The 23,356-nt window shown below is 39.9% G+C and overlaps 2 protein-coding genes across 2 annotated transcripts in view; one reads left to right on the top strand and one right to left on the bottom strand.

The window, feature by feature from the left end:
• spg21 (SPG21 abhydrolase domain containing, maspardin) overlaps positions 1-11,814 on the bottom strand; it is a 28,401-nt gene extending 16,587 nt beyond the window's left edge. The window contains exons 1-2 of the mRNA XM_065953201.1: positions 11,669-11,814; positions 10,509-10,571 (exon numbers count right to left, since the gene is read on the bottom strand). Coding sequence (XP_065809273.1) covers positions 10,509-10,571 — 63 coding nt within the window. The 5' untranslated portion in view covers positions 11,669-11,814. The remainder of the gene's footprint in view (positions 1-10,508; positions 10,572-11,668) is intronic.
• A 2,322-nt stretch (positions 11,815-14,136) lies between these two features.
• On the top strand, positions 14,137-22,956 carry pdcd7 (programmed cell death 7). The gene is made up of 5 exons (XM_020641447.3): positions 14,137-15,217; positions 18,357-18,495; positions 21,428-21,658; positions 21,741-21,828; positions 22,408-22,956. Exons 1-5 carry the CDS (start codon positions 14,261-14,263, stop codon positions 22,538-22,540), a joined length of 1,548 nt encoding a protein of 515 aa, XP_020497103.2. The 5' UTR covers positions 14,137-14,260; the 3' UTR covers positions 22,541-22,956.
• Positions 22,957-23,356: the final 400 nt, after the last annotated feature.

Genomic DNA, 23,356 nt, shown 5'->3' with positions numbered 1-23,356 from the left:
GCCCACAGTTTTGTGACCACTCTAATGGGACTAGACCAGTGATAATGCAGTGTTTCCCCTAGGTTTACAGCGTTGGGGGGGGAGGGAATTTTACTTACAAACACGCTTTCTGTCCTCAACAAAGGTGGAATCCATATGTCATCATCCATCTGCATTTTGTCTTCAATCTGCATGTTGTCTTCAATCTGCATGTTGTCTTCAATCTGCAGAAAATGTATTAAAACTGAATCATTTGGATACTCTTACAAAAGGCTTAAGATAAAGTACCTGGTTATTAGAGCTGGGTATTGTCCACAACCTCACAATTCAATATCGATTCGTCACAGATACTTAAAGGAATCATGGTGTTCATGGGTTACTTTTAATGACAGCTGTCCTTTTCTATCAGAAAGGTATCCTTAAATGACTTCAGACTCTATCCACTATCCTATCTCTACAATAAAGGCACAAAAAGCCAAAAAAAAAATCTTTAAAAAAATAAATATAATAAACTTGACTTGACCTTCAAGGGGGGCGGGGGGCACCCCCCCCCTAATATAATGGTAGGGGAAACACTGTAATGGATGTTATTGTTCAATCTGAACTTGTGTTAATTTCCAGTTTTGTCAAATTCATATCATACCTAATGTTCCTACCACAAAAAATATAAAAAGCATGTAAAACTTGATTTTTACTTACAAACATGCTTTCTGTCCTCATCAAAGGTGGAATCAATATGTCATCATCCATCTGCATGTTGTCTTTCCATCTGCATGTTGTCTTTCCATCTGCATGTTGTCTTTCCATCTGCATGTTGTCTTTCCATCTGCATGTTGTCTTCAATCTGCAGAAAATGTGTTAAAACTGAATCATTTGGATACTCTTACAAAAGGCTTAAGATAAAGTACCTGGTTAATAGAGCTGGGTATTGTCCACAACCTCACAATTCAATATCGATTCGTCACAGATACTTAAAGGAATCATGGTGTTCATGGGTTACTTTTAATGGCAGCAGTCAATCTAACAACTGAACAATTATTTTAACTTGTAACGGTCTGTCCAGCTTAGTTTTTGTTCCTGCAACTCCCGTTTCTGAGCGCACATGAATGCATCTCTCATTATCTGAGCACCCCTGAATGCCGCATGTTAACAGCGCATCTCCTGATTAACAGCAGAGAGAGAGACATACCCAGACATGTCCGAAGTCAACTAAGCAGACTACTTTATTTTCTGATGGTTCTTACGGACTTTTTATTATTGCGTGTGCGTCCGTCAGACACAACCACACACACCCAGACCTCCACTGGAGAAAGGGTGCTCACCTGTGTGCGCGTAAGCATCTGTTTGTGTGTATGTGTGCATCGGGGCGAAACTCCGCCGTGCGCAACACAGAGCAGAGGAGAATTGTAAACGAACATGACACAGAAATGACATGCCGTCGTGTAAGTAAGATAAATAACATAAGACTATTTAGTTTGTTTAATAAAATGATGGAAGTGTTTCATCATCTGTCGACATTTGGTCTTCTATTTCCCATACCGTGCTTGAGCAAAGTACCCCTCCCCCCTCCCCCCCTCTGCACTCACACGCGTAATGTTGTCATGAAGCGTGCTCTGTAACGCGGTGGTTTCTGTGTCTGCTCATCAGAGAACATGACAGCTACTTTACTGACTTTGTGAGTCTTAAATACAGACACAACATTTAGACTGTCCACGTTGTGCTCATGCATGAACCTCTTCCACGCGTGCCAGGGAAAACCAGTTGATAAATACAGAAATAAAAGATATGCACTTAAAAACAACAGATAACTCCCATAGATAAAAAATAAAGACAAACATAAAGACATTGGTCTTTTTTAAGTCTTCACAATATTTTAGTTTAGTTACTTCTGGTTTATGGAAGTTATTTTTTAATGCAATATAACGTCCTTTCGTCTTTTCAGTATAAGCACAAATGGATTTCCTCCAGTAATTCAGCTTTAATTTGACCGAGTCAGTCTACTTGACTGTGCTACTTGGCAGTGAAGCTTGAGCAGGCTGAAGGCTAGTTAGCTGCCTCTGCATGTAGCTGATTTCACTTAGCTACGTGTTAGCTAAAGTTAGCTTCACATCTTAGTATAGTTTTCCGTAATTCAACAAGGCTCATTTATGTTGTAAAATATAACACAGAGTATCACTATACTTTAAACATGGTAAAATAACTCAAAACTTACCATTAAATGTCAAATATCCACCACGAGTATCCACAGTAAACTTTGTGCGTCGTGTCCGGGTGTCTCACTGGTCTGACTGAGCTGAACGTGTCGGAGCTGCAGCAGGAGATCAGACGGGAGCGCTACATTTACGACAGCGCATGCGCCGGAATACTAACGCAGATAACGTTTAGAAGACAATGAGAAATGCTGGAAGCAGGACATTTAAAATTGGTTATATAATTTAAGATGGACATTAAAGCAAAACATTATATTTTTTTAAGAGTCATGTGATGACAGAACAGTTGTCTTTGCCCTCTAAGTCACATGTTAACTCTGTGAGATGTATCACATGGTCTATATGTCCTATTAAGCACGAATTAAACAAACCCTTCAAACACACACTCTGCCTGTATGAGAAGATATTTCCTATTAGGACCGACATAGTCCATGTTAGGACCGGGGGGAGGGGAATAGTTCATATTAGGACCAAAACGTGTCTCACACACACACACTTTTTTTTGTAGAGCTTGGGTTTATTAGAAAAAGAGGTGTGCATACCTTACCAAATTGCTAAACGTTTACACGTTGGGCCAAAATATGCCTTGTATGGTATTTGGGTCTGTGGGACCTGTTTTAATTTTTAATTAAAAGAAAAATTATACATTTGATTAAAGGGATACTTCACCCATTTGTATCAGTAGTAAACTGGTAGTATTTTTGAATGGTCACCTAACCCCGAATTGCTCCCGCTGCTTCATACGTCAGTGGCTTATGAATGCATATAAATGGTATTAATTACTTCTGATGTTCTCACTACATAGTAACCTGTGCCATCAGTGTGTGAATAGGTATGTGTACAGGCGGTGTAAAAGAGCTTTGAGTAGTATGAAGACTAGAAAAGCACTATATAAGCTCAAGTCCATTTAACATTTAATTTGAAGAAGAGGATGAGATTGAGCATCAGTTTCGAAATGAAGACGAGCCACAGGAGCAGCCCATCAGCAAGTGGACAACATGGACAAGCTGATGACTGCCTTCAGCTGCAAAGGAGGACCCTACGCTGGCCACTGGTGATATTCTTTGACATATTGGACATCTCAGCGTACAACGCCTTTGTCATCTCGATGGCACTGAACCAAGAATGTAAAAGAGGGACGCTCCAGAGGAGACTGGTGAGACATGCGAGAGAGTGCAGACACTCACGAGGACCTCTCAGCTCCGCAGGGCTACTGAAGAGGTCCCCTCTTCGTGTCACTCTGACTGCAATCAGTACGAAACGACTCGACGGTCACAGGGACCGTGCACACCTTCCCCACTGCACCCGTCGTAAGCATGAATCAGGTTTAAAAAAAACACCCCTCTCGACACCTGTGGAGAGATACGACGCAGCAAAACCAAGAGTGCATAATCACATCAGCAGAGAGAGAGATAAGGTCCACTGGATGCAGTTACAAAGGGATAAAGGGATTCAGACAGCAAGCCTCAAAACCTGGGTGCTGTGTCAGGCATGTTATGTCTGGTCTGGGGGATAAGGTTCTCCACCAACACCCAGAAGGCACCCACCTCTCTGCAGCACAGACTCTCCGCAGCTGAAGACATGAGCTGACATTTCCTGCACAAGCACCTATCACACATAAGTTACAGGAAACTGTTAACCCTCTCCCTCTCTGTCTTTTTAAAGTGTGTTGTTCTAAAGCGCGTGGTGCATGGCGATTTGGGGCATGTCCGACTATATTTTGAAATTTACGCAGCGCACCATCTGGGCGCAGAGCGGATGGATTATGTGTCTTTATTATACATATTGTGTTTTGAGTGTACATTAAACACATCAGAGTGTCAGCTCTCATTCCCTTTAAGAGTCAGATGAGCTAGCAGGGTAGTGTGTTGGTATTTACACGGCAGATTTCAGTTGTTATTCTGAGATAGCCTGAACTCTGTCCGGCTCATTTAACTTCCCTGCTTTGTGTCACTGAATACAGAACACTCAGGATACTTTAGTTATATTTCACTGAAACGATCGAACAGACACGTTGATTATTTCAGCATGAGGCATAAAAGCGTTTCCTCATTAATGGTTACAATCTCCAGACACGCCGGAGACACGCAGACATTCTCTAATGTGCGCGTAAACACTGGACAGTAGGCTATGTATTAATACTTGTAGTCATACGATTTATTATAAATCCAACTCTTTGTTGAAAGAATGCGTTTGAGTGTGTGCTTCTGCATGTGTTTCTGTGTGTATCACAGAAAAATGTTTAATGTGTAATTTAAACTGAACCAAAAACAGGTTTGCTTTTCAAAGCGTAAGTCAGTGGAGGTTAACCTCTACTGCATTTTAGACAGTTTGGTTTCAATCAATAAGCCATAATTATTTTCACCTTTAAGTTTGTATATTTCTGTTAACTGTGGTAGACCAAATGTTTTATTAGTCTTATGTGTGTCAGACACCTCATCCTATGTCATTTGAGTCAACACTGATTCTTAAGTGTGACAACAGACTGAAAAAAAAGCCATACTGATAAGGATTAAGCAAAATAGCTGTAAAGCTATGTCAATTTTGTGATGACTGAAATGAGTCATTAATCCTCAAACACAAAGACTGTGTTGAGCTCCGTATCTTTTAGATGGTAAGATATGTTCTCCAAGCCAGGGGGGGAACATGTTGGAGTATGACAGAATGAATACTTTGATATGTGTACATGGTGAAATATGGTGAACCTGCTGGTGGCTTACATTATTTAAGTTTATGGTTTAACACTGAATTTTCTACCTGGTACCACTCATGTTCCTACAAATAATCTATTATTAGAGGATGTTAATGTCCATTTTGGACAGTGAGCAGGGTGTATTGTAGAAATTTACTCAGTAGTTGAAAGGGACTAGATTATTGCCATATTCTAATGCAAAAATAAAATATAAGTGGCTTTTTGAATTGAGGAAGATATTTAAACATGACCATAAGCTTCTTAATAAAAGGAGAAAAGAAAAATTGAGAGGCCAAAAATGTAAACTGAAGCAAAAAATTGTGATCTCACAAGTAAAGCGCCCAACACATAAATAAATAATATGTATACTTTGCCAATTATTCTCAGGGTTGTTCAAGTTCCAATTTAGCATGTCTTAAAACATGTTGTTTTGTACCAAAACACAAAGATATTTTGTTAAATATGTGCAGAACAGAAAAAAGTGGAAACATTATTAATTGAAAAATATCTGAAATTTCTTAATGAAAGTAACTTAAACAGTAAATCAGCTATTAAAATATCTGGCCTTAACTGGTTTTATGTTTTAAATTACAAAGTTCCATAGACTGTTAAAATATTTTCCATAGTCGGTTGCATGAAAGATCATTGTGCCTTTATTTTGAAATCATAAGATACAGGAAACAGGAAGTAGGAAGACCATAGCCATGGCTGTATCTGTTTGTGTTGAATCCCTTGGGTGCGTTGGAATTGTCCCTCCTATCTCCTTTCACTATCCACTTCACCTTAACCCCGCGAAAACGTCATGAGGTTAAGGAAAGATGTTAGGAGAATTCATAAAGGACTTAGGGAAAGGAGATCTCGTTGCTCTGACAATCCGACCACATTTTCCACTAGGCCACGTCATTAAATGCGACGGGCCGGCGGAGGTTAATGACGTGGGTCTGCCGTGTTGAAACTACAATGTTCAGATAATGAACTACAAAAAGATCATCTAAAAAACTTTCCCCTGTGCTTCTTACCGGTGAAATAATCCTGATCACCACGAGGTTGGGATTGAAATAAAAGAAATATAGACTACCAGGCTACAAGTAAAAAAAGTGAAACCATCAGCTTCCTGTCCAATCAGAAATCAACATCAAAATAAATATGATTGGATGAAATTAATTGTTACATTTCTGCAAGATATAACCTACACATAATGTTTTAAACATACAAATGTACAGCAGCACAGCATTCTGAAGAGAATGAAAAATGTTGAATAAAACATGATCTGATAAAAATGTCTCTTATCTTTTATCTCTTTCATGATCTGTGTCACTTTACGATCATCGTTAATGTTCCTGAACAGTCGGATGCGCGACTCTTTTTAAATGTTGCGGCCGCAAGGAATTGTGGGGTGTCATATCTCATCTCCTTTCGTAAAGGATGGTCCAGTGTATCCTATGCTAAAGGAGGTTATAAAGGAAGCATTGACCCACCTTTCCTTAACTTTTAGAGAATTCGAACAGCTCTTATCATGGCCGCCACTTAAATGCTTCTGGGGTTTTGGTAAAGTGGATAGTGAAAGGAGATAGGAGGGACAATCCGAACGCACCCCTTGTGTAAATCAATCTTAAAGTAATGGCTGTAAGTGATACACGTTGTTAACATACCTGTTCATTTATATTGATGATTTTTACAGACATTTTTCTAAGTTTGTAAGAATTTAATAATTTAACATGTTCAGGCTTAGAAGACGATTTTATTGTCATATATTTACTTACTCATCCCCTAATTTGTAATTTATTTTATTCTAGTGCTCATGCGAACTGTCATAACTAAGAATTTTACCTATTAGTATAATATAAGGCTATTTGCAAGCTATCATTGGTCATTAAAGGAGCAAGCATGTTCTGGGTCTTAAAAGGGGGGGGGGTATTACCTTCATTTAATAGCTGAAGAGAGACAGGAAATTCAAAGGGTCAATGTTGGATTTCATCCCATGGCCGTTGCACTGAGGACTACAGCCTCCATATATGGGGCGCATGACATAACCTCTCAGTGACTCTCCTGTGCAAAAAGAGGAGGTGCTGGTACAAGTATGCACCATCTCATGAACACATGTAAATTAGTGAAATCTTGTATTTGTTTGTACAAACTAATTTTTGTAGTAACTTAAATACTTGCAGTTCCAAGAAAAAAAGGAATATGGGTCTCATTACATGGGGGAGCACAAGGATGAGTTCTTAAAGACTGCCAGGTATGTTACTTATCATTGGTCAACTCTCAAATTTGCTTTAATTACAGGGATATCAGAGATGTGGAAATGCTAGTTATAATTAAGCACAGACTGACCAGTTTCTAACCAATCCCATAAGGAATTTTTTAACCTTGAAAATTGAAAATAAATGAATAATCTTTAAAAATAATGATTATATCCTCAGAATAACAAAAAGTAACACATTTTTAAGTGAGTCAGTAATATGACATGTGCAGGAAGTGTCCTGTATATTTTTGCTTCAAGTCAGGAACATTAAACCAGACTTGGCTTCCACTGTAATATATAATGTATGATTGAAAACAATGAATCAAGCAAATAATCAACAGAATTAACTCATTTTTATTTTAGCACGAGTAACCAAAACTCACACATTTTAAGTGTTCTTTAAAAAAAGAAGAACAATCCAGTTGTGAATTCAGTCCACTTTTGAAATTGATGGATGAGGATGAATTTGTACTGCTTTAAGTTTTGAACATTTTGATAATAAAAAATAATATCAATATTTGTGTCTAGCGATGATTTTTGTGTAATTTGTGCCATATATTACCTTGATTTTATTTAATATATTTCATAGATTGCTTTTCTTTTTTATGGTTCATATTGTAAATCTTAAGCAATCTTAAATTAAAATCTACACTAAAAAGTTTTAACATTTTTAAAAATTCTAAAATATTTTTTTTAGAAACTGTGTATTACTAAAATCTACTAATGTCTACTATTAATAATCTCCGTTTTGTGTGACAAACCTTAAAATTCCACACACACACACACGCAATTACATGAGTTGGCCAGAGAGGTCGCACTTCTTAAGTCCGATACACACTTTGAAACATAAACAAGTAAAAAAACCAACTTGTCAGGACCATACCAATTTTTGTAGTTTTTTGCACAGGGCATGTTAGAATAGCATTTCCTATCTGTTTCAGTGCTCCTCCTTATCAAGACCATGTTTTCGGTCCTAACAAGTCCTCTGGTCCTAATATGGAAGGTCGTTTTACTGGTCATGGTCTCAATAAGAGTAGAAAAACCAGAACACACACACACACACACACACACACACACACACACACACACACACACACACACACACACACACACACACACACACACACACACACACACACACACACACACACACACACACACACACACACACACACACACACACACACAGTGAGAGAGGGAATGACTCCTCAGTCAGTGTTGATGAAGAACATGTGTGTACCCAGAGCAATATGCTACATTTAAGTGCTAGATGTGGTTTAGCCTCACTAACATGGAGGTGGTTAGGATTTACTAAATACGGATGTTGCTCAAAAGAACCATGACAGATGTGGTCCATTGCACCACTAGTCCACACTGTGATCTGTCAACTGTAATTCCTGACTGACTCACAATGCCACTGAATCACGCACACAGCATCAGTTAACACGCATTAATTGTGTCAGAGAGAAGAAAGGGGAACATATTTCACACTGTTTGCCACCATCAGACACACACACAGGCTTGAGTCACTGTGAAGTTACAGAGCGTCACAACACAATTGTTGAAACAGAGTTCGAACACACAGTCCTTGTGTATTGAGGGTATTCATTTAGTAATTAAAATGTAGGCAGCTGACTTGTGTTGGAACTTTCTTCAACGTGTTCATGGCTGGTGTAACAGTAACATCTTTTCAGTTCTGTTCTTCTAAAATAAGATTGAGTAGCAATACATAAATATGAAGAATTATTTTGTCCTCAGGGTGGAGCCGAGGAGCCAGACTTCATTTTTATTATTTTAATATATTTTAAGCATTCTGCATTTTAAATGTTTTTTTATCTTGTTTCCTCAACATCAACAAAAAAACACTGAGCTGCATTTCTTCTAACCTAAGAAATACTATTACAAAATGTAAATCTGCTGTTGGACTGTGGAAGACAAACATTGTTTCACACTGTGGACATTCAGTTACTCATTAACTAACAAACACAGCGAGACTATTGGAGTCTACTGACAGCTCTGTGTAGAAAAGACAGGAAGCAACTGTGATCAGATCATCTGTTTGGGGATCAGTGGGGTTCATGAGAATGTCAGAAGCTAAGTGTAAAAATATTTCTGAGAGAGCTTTGTGTTTGAGTTAAAACAGAAACACAACTGATTACGATGTGAGCTTTTACAAGAGTCGACTGCAGGACCATGGTGTTTTATAAGGCTGTAGCTCTTGTTAAAAGGCCTGCTCTCCATGCTCTACTACCCAGATGTAAACCAGCACAGTTAAGAGGCACGGTTTGGCAGGATTTGTATGTAGACTGTGTCAGGTTCAACTGCCATAGAGACTGCAGGCATGTGGATGTTTACCTGCAGGGAGGACCGAAGGCTGGCGGTGCTAACACTGCTAATGATAGCCACACTCTGCAAACTAAAGACTGCAGACAATTTTGAATAAATTATTCTCATCTTTGACTGTATTCTGTTTTCTTAAATTTAGACTAGTCGAAATTATTAGTCTGAATTAAAATGTAGGTTTAACAGCATTAGGGAAATCCCTACCTGAAACCTTATCAGATATTTGACACTAAGTTAATTCTTAAACATGTATTTGACACTTAGTGATCTAACAGTATCTACTTATTATGTGCATCAGTTCCAACAGATGAACGTTTGAACAGAAACCAGCAGCAGGTCTGTTGTTCATCACACGTGACCTGCTGTAGTGCACAGAGGGACTGTTCAAACACGCACAGCACACACAAAAGGCCCCAAGGGAAAATAAAAATTGGTACTGTTCCTGATAAATAACCATAATAATATGACAATAGCTGTTTATCAGCTGTGTGTTCTGAGTATGCCGTTTGTTCAGTCTTGACTCTGTACATGACAGAAACACATATCTACAGACACCTCAAGCTCATAACAATTACCATAATGGATAGTGGACACTGAGGAAACACTAATTCACCCCCAAAAGATGAAACACTGCATTTATAACGATAGCAACCTCTATGTGTGTGTGTTCATGTTAGAAAACCTTGACCAAATACTCCACTCCAGACTTTACATTATTGTAATAATCACAGTATTGTAGAGCACAGAAGAGTGAAATCACTAATTGATAAATAGTTTAGTGTCAGATGTGAAAACAGTTTAGTCCATCCTGAGTTAAATACCGGCAGACTCAGTCTGATGTCATCATGCCACAGCACATATCCAACACAAACTCATCGACAGGTTTTGACACAGAGTGAACATCAGGACACTATTGACTAAACAGTGTTTTATTGTATAGACTGCAGGTTTATATTACTTCCAAACATGTTCTCTGCTGTGTTCATGTACAAAACCAGGATTATGAGAGATTACAGATTATAAATCATGAGGTACTTACTCTCTTCAGGGGCACTGTGCTTCTGAACCAGTTATAGTCAGGAGACACTTTAATCTCGTCCATCTGAGGAAACACACAAAAAACTCAAGAAAATGTGTTTCACCAAGTGTTCTTTCAATATAAGCTTCAGCTACTAAACATTTTTATATGGCATTCAGCTAACATACTCTTTATTATGATATTCAGCTAACATACTCTTTATTATGATATTCAGCTAACATACTCTTTATTATGATAGATAGATAGAATCTTTATTATCATTGTATACAAGGACACAACAAAACTTCGTTAGCAGCAATCCTAAACAGCAGCGTTTACAAAAACAACAACAAAAATATATTTGTGGTGATATGACAGAAGTATGTAAAAAGTGGCCACAGCAATTGCTGCTCAGTGAATGAATGATAATAATAATAAATAAATAGACAGTTGTGGTGACTGAAAGAATATATACAGTTATTATTTTGCAGTGACTGATTAATTTAACAAATATAAATATAGAGATATAGTGCAAATAAGTGAAGTTATGGTGCAGTGACAGAGTACATACAGTTATTATTGTGCAGTGACTGGATGAGTAAATAAACAGTTTTAGTGCAATGAATAAATCAATAAATAGACAGTTAAAGTTAAAGTGCAGTGACTGAGTAAATAAATAGACTATTATAAAGCAGTGAATTACAAAGTTATTAAACAAGTAATATTTAACAGTTAGCAGCAGATGGGTAATTATTCAGCTAACATACTCTTTACTATGAGATACGTTGCTATAATCTTTAATATTACCTTAAACTACTATACAGTTTCATCAAAATTACAGAGGTGTATTATTATTTGTTAGCTTCAGGTGCTGCAGTCTGTATCATTAGCTTCGGCTGCCATAAAGTTTAATATTAACTTTAACTGCTTTAAAAAAGCCTCAGCAAGTACGGTATTTTTTTAGGTCTTTTATATCAGCTTCTGGTAAAGTATTAAATTTAACTTCGCCTGGTCCACTGTTTAATATATGAACCTCAGCATCTTCACTGTTTTTATGTTAGCTTTCTTAGCTTTAATGCTAACTATCTAAACCCACCGTGTAGCCGCTTACAGGCGTTACCGTGACAACTCAAACAGCAGATATCTTAACGGTGTGTAAATATTATTTACAACGCTGTTACCGTGTTCGTCGAGGATGTTAGTCACCGTGTCCGGGGAAGTTTATCCATAACTGGGGAGCATTTTCTGCAGCTGGCTGCCTGGTCATATGACTCCAGCTTCACACACTTCCGCAAAGCTTCTGACACTGCCTACCCATAATGCACAGCGTGTGTTCGCCTCACAGACCATAGACTGTAAATATTATATATTATCTATTTTGGTTTCACAGCGGGCCACATTTTTACTAACTGTGGGACACTCTCAATTAGACAGTTATAATTAGGCCAACTTATCATTTGAAAAAAAATTAACAATAAGTGTCTATAGCTCTCATCAGAATGTGGACTATGATGTCATCATTTATATTTTTAAACTCGTATGCAAATAGAAATGCTTGATTAAACACGCTTAAAATAGAATAAAAGCCAATTCAAACTACTTTTTCATTTAGAAATGTGCTGAAGCGAAAATTTAAACCAGAAAATTTAAACCAGTAATCAAAGATTTCTATAGAAATATTACTATTTTTTCATGAGCTAATTTGGTCTTGTGGTTGCAATTAAAATGGAAATCCTGGATGGTAGATTATCTATCTATCTATCTATCTATCTATCTATCTATCTATCTATCTATCTCTGATCTGAAAACTAGGAAGGTCTTGTCAGCTGGTGGGCAAATCGAATTGCTTTGAGTAGTTATTGATAGTGGGTCGTTGTCAGGCGTTGTTTGGGCTGAGCACTTAAGTTTCATTCTCTGAGCATCAACAGGAGAGGCAGTTGACGCGTGTGACGCTTCAGCGTGGCCACAGAGCCCGGGCATACACGACTACTGCTTTGCCTATTTTCTCTGGTCATCTGCTAAACGTAACATGGGCTACAAAGAAATCTCTGTCATTTATGGGAACAGGAAAAGACACATCTGTCATAGACAACGAAATCTTAACAACTTGGCTCGGCTTAAGAAAGCCTCTTCTCCAACTCCTCATTTGAATATCACACAATCTTGGTTACTGCTCCTATTAAAATGTACATTGCTATCATTTACCGCCCACCAGGGTGTAATCTGAATGATTTTGTTGTGGAACTGGACATGCTACTCTCAGAAATCCCTGATGATGGAACACCACTGATTGTAATGGGAGACATGAATATACACACTGATAAAGCCCAGGCTACAGACTTCCTTGCTCTCCTATCCTCATTTGACCTCACGCAGGTCCCAACTCCTCCTACCCACAAAACTGGCAACACTCTTGATTTAATCCTGACTCGGAACTGCTCGACAGCAAACCTGACTGTCACCCCTCTGCATCTATCAGACCACTTTTTTCAATTCACAATCTCCTTGCCGGAACTCCCTCAGGCACACTCACAAATGGTGTCGTACCACCAAAACATGCGATCACTCAAGCCAGCTCAGCTGTCTAACGAGGTAATGGCTGCCATGCCTGCCCAAAAGGTCTTTACCGCACTCTCTACAGACGAGGCTACAGACACACTCTGCTCCACACTAGCCTCATATCTGAACAAGCTCTGCCCTCTGGTGTCCAAACCTGCTCGCAAAACCCACCCTAGCCCATGGAAGTCATAAGAGAGCAAAGGGCAGGGCTGAGGTCAGCAGAGAGAAAATGGCAAAAGCAGCACGACTGGTCTTCAACCTTCCTAAAAGAGCACATGTCACTCCTCTGTTCATCTCCTTACACTGGCTCCCAGTTACTCTTCACATCAAATTTAAAACTCTGCTGCTCACTTACAAAACAGCGTCAAAAACGTCTCCTCCTCACTTTAACTCTCTGATCCAGGTCTACACTCCCTCCCCCCCACTACGCTCTGCCAATGAAAGGCATCTGATCCAACCTTCACAACAGGGTCCTAAGTCTCTGACTAGACTCTTCTCCTCTGTCGCCCCCCGCTGGTGGAATGAACTTCCAAACTCAATTGGATCTGCAGAGTCCTACTGCACCTTTAAGAAAAAGCTAAAGACCAGCTCTTTCATTAATACCTACTAACTTAATGATGATGGTCTCCATATTATTGATGATGATGATGGTAATGACGATGGTTTTTGTTTGATAACGATGACTTATAAGATGGTTTCTATACTGATTAGAGCTCTCAAGAACTGCCGTCAATGTTGTGCTTTGCCTCTGGTCACTTCCTGTCAGCACCTGTGTGTCCAATCAGACTCAAAGCTGATCGTTTGCTCTTACTGACATTGTTCCCTTTTTTTCTAGATCTTTGCTTGTGTTGTACTTACTCTCTGATGTACGTTGCTTTGGATAAAAGCGTCTGCTAAGTGAATTGTAGAATCTATCTGTCTGTGTGTGTGTGTGTGTGTGTGTGTGTGTGTGTGTGTGTGTGTGTGTGTCTGTCTGTCTGTGTGTTTGTGTGTGTGTCTGTCTGTCTGTCTGTCTGTCAAGCTCTTGTTTTCCAGTTCCAACTTCGGCCGCTGCATGATGTTGGCGCTGTTACCCTTGCTAAGAACGACCAACTTCAACAGACGGGGACCTGAAGAAGAAACATCATGGCGGCTGCCGTGAAGACTTGAGCATAACAAAGGATGTAAAAGTTTAGTTTAGGATCCAACAGACTCTGTATAATATTTCACGCGACATGGATAACACGCAACAGCATCCTGACTACTATGGCGGCCACATGGAGCCCCCTTACTCTGTCAACAGACCTCATGTACCGACACAGCTGGACCCGGCTCCTCCGCAGTGGGCTTCTTCACAGGGATATGACGGACACCCGTACGGATTTAGATACGACCTCCCTGCACTGCCTCCCAGGGAAGGGGGTTTCGGAGGACCCCACTTGCCTCCTCCGTTTGGATTTGACCCCACAGTCCCACCGCCTCCTTTCGGCTACCCACCACCGGGACAGTTCCCCAACATGGTGCCCCCTGGCCCGGTAAACGCACACAGCAGCGGTCATGGAGCATCACCGTTTCACACATTTGGTCAGCAGTTTAGACCCGGTCCTCAGAGTGCTCAGTATGACCCGGATGCATTTCAGAGTCCGCTGCTTCCTCCGCGGGGTACCGGCCCGGACCGGATTCCAGTTTCACAGAGACGAGTTGAGGATGAAGCCGGCTTTCAGAGGAGCCAGGACCAGCAGTGGGTCAGACGCTTCTTACAAAGCAGAGACAAGACCTCCAGAGGTTCTCAGACCCAGCCCCAGAGTCTCCGCGACATGCAGCCCCGGTGTGTCCCGGAGCTGAGGCGGACTCTATACCAGGCCGCTCAGCTGGTCTCCCAGCTGGCTGAAACCTGTGATTCTCTGAGGAGAGGTGTGGAGGAGGACGGGGTCTGGACCCCTTCTTATTCAAGTGCTCTCAAGCTGAAGCAGGAGCTGCAGAGCTCGCTGTCTGTGCTCAGCGACAGTCAGAACATAGCTGGTTGGAAGGTTAAAGTGTCCCGGGTCACTGCGAGGAGGTCCAGGAGGCTGAGAGCACGTAGACTGCTGCAGCTGGAGGAGAACCAGAGGAAGGAGCGCATCGCCGAGAAGGAGGCTGCTATAGATAAGTGGAGGCTGCAGCAGATACAGCAGGTGGAGGAAAGGAAGAAGGTGAGTATTCCAGTCATCTCATGTGACATCATACACTTGACCTTTAGCTTCCTACGACCTCACAGAGATGAGAATGATGATGTAGTCCTCCCACTTTATTAAGATTTACTTTATTGATCCCAGCAAGGGGAAATTTCTGTTTTTACACTCTGTAAGTCATGAACACAAACGTAGGCTGAACCTTGAAAATTGCATATTTAAAGCGACAGGCCCTTGATAATGGTATTAAGGCTTTTATTAAAGGCCTCCTATACTAACTAAGAGCTGTGAAAGTTTTGAGAGGATGTCCAGGACACATGAGAGGTGATTTGATGTCAATAAAATAAAAAATTAGAAGATTAGAGATTATAACCATTTCTACAAGTACAAATTTGTTTTGCTACAGACGTCTCGCAAAATGTGTTGCAAAACTCAAGCAGCGCAGATTCACGCGAGAAAAGTAGTTTGTGCAGATTTGAGAAGTTGTAATTGGAGAGTTGTGGTTGTAAAAGATAATAGGCACAAGTTATTTAAAAAAAATTATGATTTTTACATACAAGTTCACTTTTTCAAGCTCTCACATCACATTCTACAAGCTCTCACATCTCATTCTACAAGCTCTCACATCTCATTCTACAAGCTCACATCACATTCTACAAGCTCTCACATCTCATTCTACAAGCTCTCACATCTCATTCTACAAGCTCACATCACATTCTACAAGCTCTCACATCACATTCTACAAGCTCTCACATCTCATTCTACAAGCTCTCACATCACATTCTACAAGCTCACATCACATTCTACAAGCTCTCACATCACATTCTACAAGCTCTCACATCACATTCTACAAGCTCTCTCATCACATTCTACAAGCTCTCTCATCACATTCTACAAACTCTCACATCTCATTCTACAAGCTCTCACATCTCATTCTACAAGCTCTCACATCACATTCTACAAGCTCACATCTCATTCTACAAGCTCTCACATCACATTCTACAAGCTCTCACATCACATTCTACAAGCTCTCACATCACATTCTACAAGCTCTCACATCACATTCTACAAGCTCTCACATCTCATTCTACAAGCTCTCACATCTCATTCTACAAGCTCTCACATCACATTCTACAAGCTCTCACATCTCATTCTACAAGCTCACATCACATTCTACAAGCTCTCACATCACATTCTACAAGCTCACACATCACATTCTACAAGCTCTCACATCACATTCTACAAGCTCTCACATCACATTCTACAAGCTCTCACATCTCATTCTACAAGCTCTCACATCACATTCTACAAGCTCTCACATCACATTCTACAAGCTCTCACATCACATTCTACAAGCTCTCACATCTCATTCTACAAGCTCTCACATCTCATTCTACAAGCTCTCACATCACATTCTACAAGCTCTCACATCACATTCTACAAGCTCACGTCACATTCTACAAGCTCTCACATCTCATTCTACAAGCTCTCACATCACATTCTACAAGCTCACATCACATTCTACAAGCTCACATCACATTCTACAAGCTCTCACATCTCATTCTACAAGCTCTCACATCACATTCTACAAGCTCTCACATCACATTCTACAAGCTCTCACATCACATTCTACAAGCTCTCACATCTCATTCTACAAGCTCTCACATCTCATTCTACAAGCTCACATCACATTCTACAAGCTCACACATCACATTCTACAAGCTCACATCACATTCTACAAGCTCACGTCACATTCTACAAGCTCACACATCTCATTCTACAAGCTCTCACATCACATTCTACAAGCTCTCACATCTCATTCTACAAGCTCTCACATCACATTCTACAAGCTCACGTCACATTCTACAAGCTCTCACATCACATTCTACAAGCTCTCACATCACATTCTACAAGCTCACATCACATTCTACAAGCTCTCACATCACATTCTACAAGCTCACATCACATTCTACAAGCTCTCACATCACATTCTACAAGCTCTCACATCACATTCTACAAGCTCTCACATCACATTCTACAAGCTCACATCACATTCTACAAGCTCTCACATCACATTCTACAAGCTCTCACATCACATTCTACAAGCTCACATCACATTCTACAAGCTCACATCACATTCTACAAGCTCTCACATCACATTCTACAAGCTCTCACATCACATTCTACAAGCTCTCACATCACATTCTACAAGCTCTCACATCACATTCTACAAGCTCACATCACATTCTACAAGCTCTCACATCACATTCTACAAGCTCACATCACATTCTACAAGCTCACATCACATTCTACAAGCTCTCACATCACATTCTACAAGCTCTCACATCACATTCTACAAGCTCACATCACATTCTACAAGCTCACATCACATTCTACAAGCTCACATCACATTCTACAAGCTCACATCACATTCTACAAGCTCTCACATCACATTCTACAAGCTCTCACATCACATTCTACAAGCTCACATCACATTCTACAAGCTCTCACATCACATTCTACAAGCTCACATCACATTCTACAAGCTCTCACATCACATTCTACAAGCTCTCACATTTTGCAACATATCTACCTTCATAAGAAACAGGATCCTGTGGACATGCACTAATAGAGAGATGTCAGAGTGACAGAGCTGCCCACAGCGGGCGCTCCTGAACTGGTGGTTTGGTGCCTTGCTCAAGGGCACCTCAGCAGTGCTCAGGAGGTGATCTGGCACCTCTCCAGCTACCAGACCAACTTCCATATTTGGTCCACACCGGGACTTGAACCGGCGACCCCTCTGTTCCCAACCCAAGTCCCTACAGACTGAGCTACTACCACCCCAATGATATGATATTGATGCTACTGAATATGTGATAAAGATCATATTGAGGCTATCGACTATAATATTCTTTATGATGATGATAACAAGTGGCAGCTGTTGATGTTTAACGTTGTTGTTGATGATGATGAAAAGAAACTCATAATAAACTAATGTTCGCACATCGGTCCAATCAGACTTGAAGCTGTTTGTTGGCAGTAACTGACATTATTTGCTTCTGTTTACATCCTTGATTATGTTCCACTCACTCTCAGATGTACGAGTCTGTAAATGAAAATTGTAAAAAGGTGATGATGAAGGTCATGTGTGTACCATCAGGAACAGGAAGTGAAACTGGCTGCAGACACTGTCCTCTGTGAGGTGAGGCGGAAGCAGGCGGATGTGAAGAGGATGCAGGACGTGCTGAGATCTGTGGAGAAGCTACGCAAACTGAGGAAGGAGGCAGCGTCCAGGAAAGGTCAGACACCCACACACAGACATGTACACCAAATTAGCATCAAAATAATGTGTGTGGTTTTGCATTTTGTGACACTGTTGCAGAAACATGAGACAGACTCAGAACACACACACTGAGCTGTTTTGTATGGATGCCCATTTCTGCCAGTTTAAAAAAAAAAAAAAAATTTTGGCTTTGTTGATTAATTTAAGTCATAATTATGAGATAAAAAGTCAAAATTTTCTTTGTTTATTGTGTCCCTTGCTCAAGTGGTTTATTCCGTGACTTATGCTTCAGGGGCCTGTATGTACATTTCTTGAATGTAGTCTTCAATGTGATTGCGATGCATCCTTGAAAGTCAAAACTATGACTTTATTATCTCATAATTTTGACTTTATTATCTCATAATTTCGAGAAAAAAAATCTCAACAAAGCCAAGTTTTAATTTTAATTTTTTTAACTGGCGGAAATGGGCTTCCATAGTTTTGTCCTGCTGGCTCTGATGTTTTACAGTGATGCCATTCGCCCGTTACGCCTCTGTTTCCACCACTGTTAACATGTTTACATTGTGTAAACATTGTGTACACAGTGTAAAAGTCATGCATTTCACTGCCAATGTAAAAGGGGCTACAGTTTAAATTATTGCAGAAATGTTTACAGTGATTTAACTCTGGTGTCCGTTACACAAGTTACAGCCAGGTTATGACTCTTTCTTTGAGGGTTTTTGTCTGAATTAAAAACAGAACAAAGGATTGTCAACCATCTTTGTAAACATTAGCTCAGAGCTAGTCTTAATGCTAAGTCTTTATGCTTAGCTAAGTATGCTGGCTGACTCTTACATCTCTGATGAACACTAAACAGTCACAAAGTGTCAGACCTGTTGCTGTAAAACACCGGTAATCCTGCTATCAAGCACCCACCGTGAGTGTACATAAGACTTTTATAAAAACATGTATTTTCAATAAGTTAATCATGTATATACTGTAATATTATCCTCTCAACAATCTATGCACACTGCATATGTAAACACTGTAAAAACTCTACCTCATATATATTAAGCATCTGTTACATAACTAAATATTTATGATCATGTTCATCTCAGCTTTTTTTGCACTACTCACCACTGAACTATTGTCTTATTTAGCCTTGTATATTTGAGTCTTTTGCTTATATTATGTTTGATTTTTAACTTTGTACAATGAGAGCACAGTTACTGAAGACACATTCCTTGTGTGTGTGTGTGTGTAAGCATACATGGCCAACAAAGCTGATTCTGATTAACATTCAGTGAACAAACTTTATCCTAAAAACAGGATAATGGACATAGGTCTGTCACAGGGGTGTGAGAGCATTACCAGGCTAAGTTAGCTTAGCATTAGCTAAGTGGTGTATGGACTCTGTCTATAGACAAACTGGCCTTTGTTACTGTGGAACAAAGGGTCATATTTATTTCAGATATCATTAAAGTATTGTTGTTTTATTCACTAAGATATCAAGTACCAATTTTTAGCCTTGAAAGTGACCTCACACAGGATTGTTGTCACAATACCAGAATTTCAACTTTGATACGATACTAGTTAAAAAAGTGTTTTCAAACCACAGAATCAAAAAAAAAAAAAAAGACCCAATATTGGAAAACTCTTTGTTTCTAATAACCAACCTGCACACCGACTGTTCTGGTGCAGAATGAGTCGACGATTACAAACCAACTCAATTGAAATACTGTGTTAAAGTAACAAAAGGCTAATTTTATTTTTTTATAGCAGATAATGAGTTTTCTGATTCAAACCTTAATTCTTCAGTTTCAAATCTTAGTTTTGTCTTGTGGATCTTTTTTTCTGCCTGCTAGGTGTGTCTTATTTTGCATTCAAACAGCTTGTTTAATTGAACTTTTTCAGTAATTTCAGCTTTTTCACTGCATATCCCCTCATGTATTGAACATGTGGAGTTTAAGTTTAAATATTATATTTAAGTGTGAAAAATTGCATATGAAGCCTTTTAAGGCACAAGTATCTCATTTCAAATTCTTGCTATTGAGGACATGATTCATTGGAGCACTGTGAAGTACAATGGAACACTGGGACATAAAGTCCATCTTATCTTGTTTTATTCGAATCATTGTGGAGAAGTAAGAGTTTACTGTGGATGAAGTGTAGCCCCTCTTTCTCTGAACCCAGCTGTGACATGTAGAGTACGATAGTTTATTATGAAGACATCTTATATCAAACAAACACATTAAATCTGCTGTGAGGAACTTTTAGATTGTGGACAAAGCATCACCCTTTATCTCTTTGCTGTCCTTGTCATTTCCACGTGAATGTGGTCATGCTCATTCTGCTTTCTTTTAACAGTCAGATGTATTGTTTACTTTGAATCTTTGCCATGGGAAATGTAAAAAATGATTTTACATCGGGTGCTGTTCATCACTTTGTCTGACACCAATCCCCCAGCAGTGATTTCAAACATTAAGAATAACTCTATAGAAGTTGTCATTTTTATGCTGATGGTGTTGATTGCTTTTTTAGGTTCATGTTGAGACATCTGTGTTCATTTGAATCTGTTTCAGAACCAGGTAAGAAGTCCTTACAGTACCTTTTAAAGTTGATTTAGGAAATGCTACGACATCAGATCAAAATACTGCGGGAGCTGAAATGTAAAGTTCCTCTTCTTCTCTGATGTTTCTCACTCTCAGCTGTTTGATTTTGATTTGTGTGTGAGGATCTACAAAGTGTAGGATGCAGTTAACATCGTAATCAATGCTTTATAATTGATCTGCAATGAGGAGGGTGGACCCCAACCATACAGAGCCCCCAAATCCACCAACCTGAGGAGTCACTGTCTGAATACACATGTCACATTCAAACCTGTCTGTTTGTTTATGTCTAAAATCCCATATTATCCAGGTTGAAGTGCAGAAAGTAACTGTGTGTGTAACTGTGTGTGTGTGTCACAGGTATCGTCACAGAGTCAGAGTGTGATGATGCATTCCGGGACCGTGTGGAGCAGCTGAGGAATGTGATGAAGAGGAGGACGGCGGTGTATTCAGCGGAGGAGAAGGCTCTGAGGGTGATGCTGGAGGGGGAACAGGAGGAGGGGAGAAGGAAGGAGCAGGAAAGGAAGATGAGGAAGGAGAGGGAGAGACAGCTGCAGAGGAGGCGCAGAGTACAAACCATCCTGTTTGGAGGTAACAACGTTTAGCAGTATGTCTGAAGACAGTGTCTGTTTACCAGCAGAGTGACTCAGTCATTTGTGTGCGTCTGTTACAGAGGATCTTCCTGCTGACTCCGTGTTGCAGCCGTTCAAACACTACTACACTCAGGCTGAGAGATCTCTGCCCGCCCTGCTGCAGATCAGGTTTTTAATTCTTCTTTTTGTCTTCTTCAACTTCGTCTCCATCTTTTATTTTTTTCCCTTTAAAGGCTTTATATGTGCTTTTTTCATCCAGCAGATGTCGCCCTTGAGCACCAGCATGAAACCAAAACAGCTCTCGCTGCATTGTTGTGTTAGCATGCTAATGCTAGTGATCTTTATTATGCTCGTATCTTCACACTGCATGTAAATTTACCTGAAATGAGCGTGATCTAGAAACACAGTTAAGCAGTGAGTACAGTATGTTATTCTTCTTTTCTCTAGTCCCTCAATTAAACAACTTTTATACGTGAGGGGAGGAGTCAGCCGGCCGTCCAGGCGATGTAAACAAAGTGAAGATAGGACTCTGAAAACTCTGAAAACATCACAGACAGTGGGACTCGGGTGTTACACCCATTGTAGACAGTCATGACTCACAGAGTTATTTTCAGAGGTTATACTTGATTTATATTATATTTAAGTGTGAAAAATCACAGAAAGACTTTAATGGACAGACAGTGTTCACAGTTTGTTAATTTCTCCTCCTAATGATGACACAGTGTATAATCATGTTTTCATCTTTAGGAGACAGTGGGACATGTTTGTGGTGGACTCTGATCACCCTGATGGCTCTACTGTTCCTCAAACCTGGATCATCCCTGACCCCCCCTCAGACCAGGTGTGGGCCTCTGCCCTGCAGCCGGAAGACTCAGATTGAAACATGCTCTGCGTCTAATCTCAAACACACAGTTATGAACACACACAGAGAGCTGTAACACACCAAGTAGGAGTGACTCTGACCTACACCACACTAACACCTGTACCTGGGGGGTATGCCATGAAGCAGGATTTTCAGCCTGTTGATAACCAACTTCATGTGATCGTTTAGCCTGCTCTCTTATGTCAGGTTTGTCCCAAAAGATACCCTGGGCATGATGGACTTGCTTCATAGACTCAGCCACTGGACCCTGCAGGTGTGAGCTTTGTGTCTGTATGAATCACATGTGGTGATGTCAGAGGACAACTCTGTTTTCTGCTATTCATGTGTTGTCTTTGATAATAAAATGTGTTTTTATAAATGGAATGAGCAAGAAAACAGAAAAACTAAAATAAACAGAAACATTTTATATTTTTTCTTTGTGTGTGTGTGTGTGTAACTGTTTCCTGTGAGCGCTGAAAGTATTCAGTCTAAAATTTAAATATTCACACTTCTTTTATTCTGCATCAGTTTGCGCCTTTCTCTCAGCAGAAACAGAGTCCAAACTCCACACCGACCCCCACCTGCAGGGTCTAAACTCAACCCTGCCTGCAGGGTCTAAACCCCACCTGTAGGGTCTAAACTCAACTCAACCTTTATTGTCTAAACTTCACCTTTAGGGTCTAAACTCAATCCACCTGTAGAACCCTTGAAATGAGCTGTACTGTCTAAATTAGTTTTTACATCTCATTTCAGTATTTTTGACAGTAAATCATTTTAAAGAATTGCCAGATTTTTCTTTCTTGTAGGCAATTTAGTCCTTAGTTGTTTTAATTT

The sequence above is a fragment of the Labrus bergylta genome, chromosome 3 (assembly GCF_963930695.1).
Source record: "Labrus bergylta chromosome 3, fLabBer1.1, whole genome shotgun sequence".
Taxonomy (NCBI): Eukaryota; Metazoa; Chordata; class Actinopteri; order Labriformes; family Labridae; genus Labrus; species Labrus bergylta.
The sequence above is the reverse complement of the archived record's forward strand: the minus strand, read 5'-3'. Positions and strand labels throughout refer to the sequence as shown.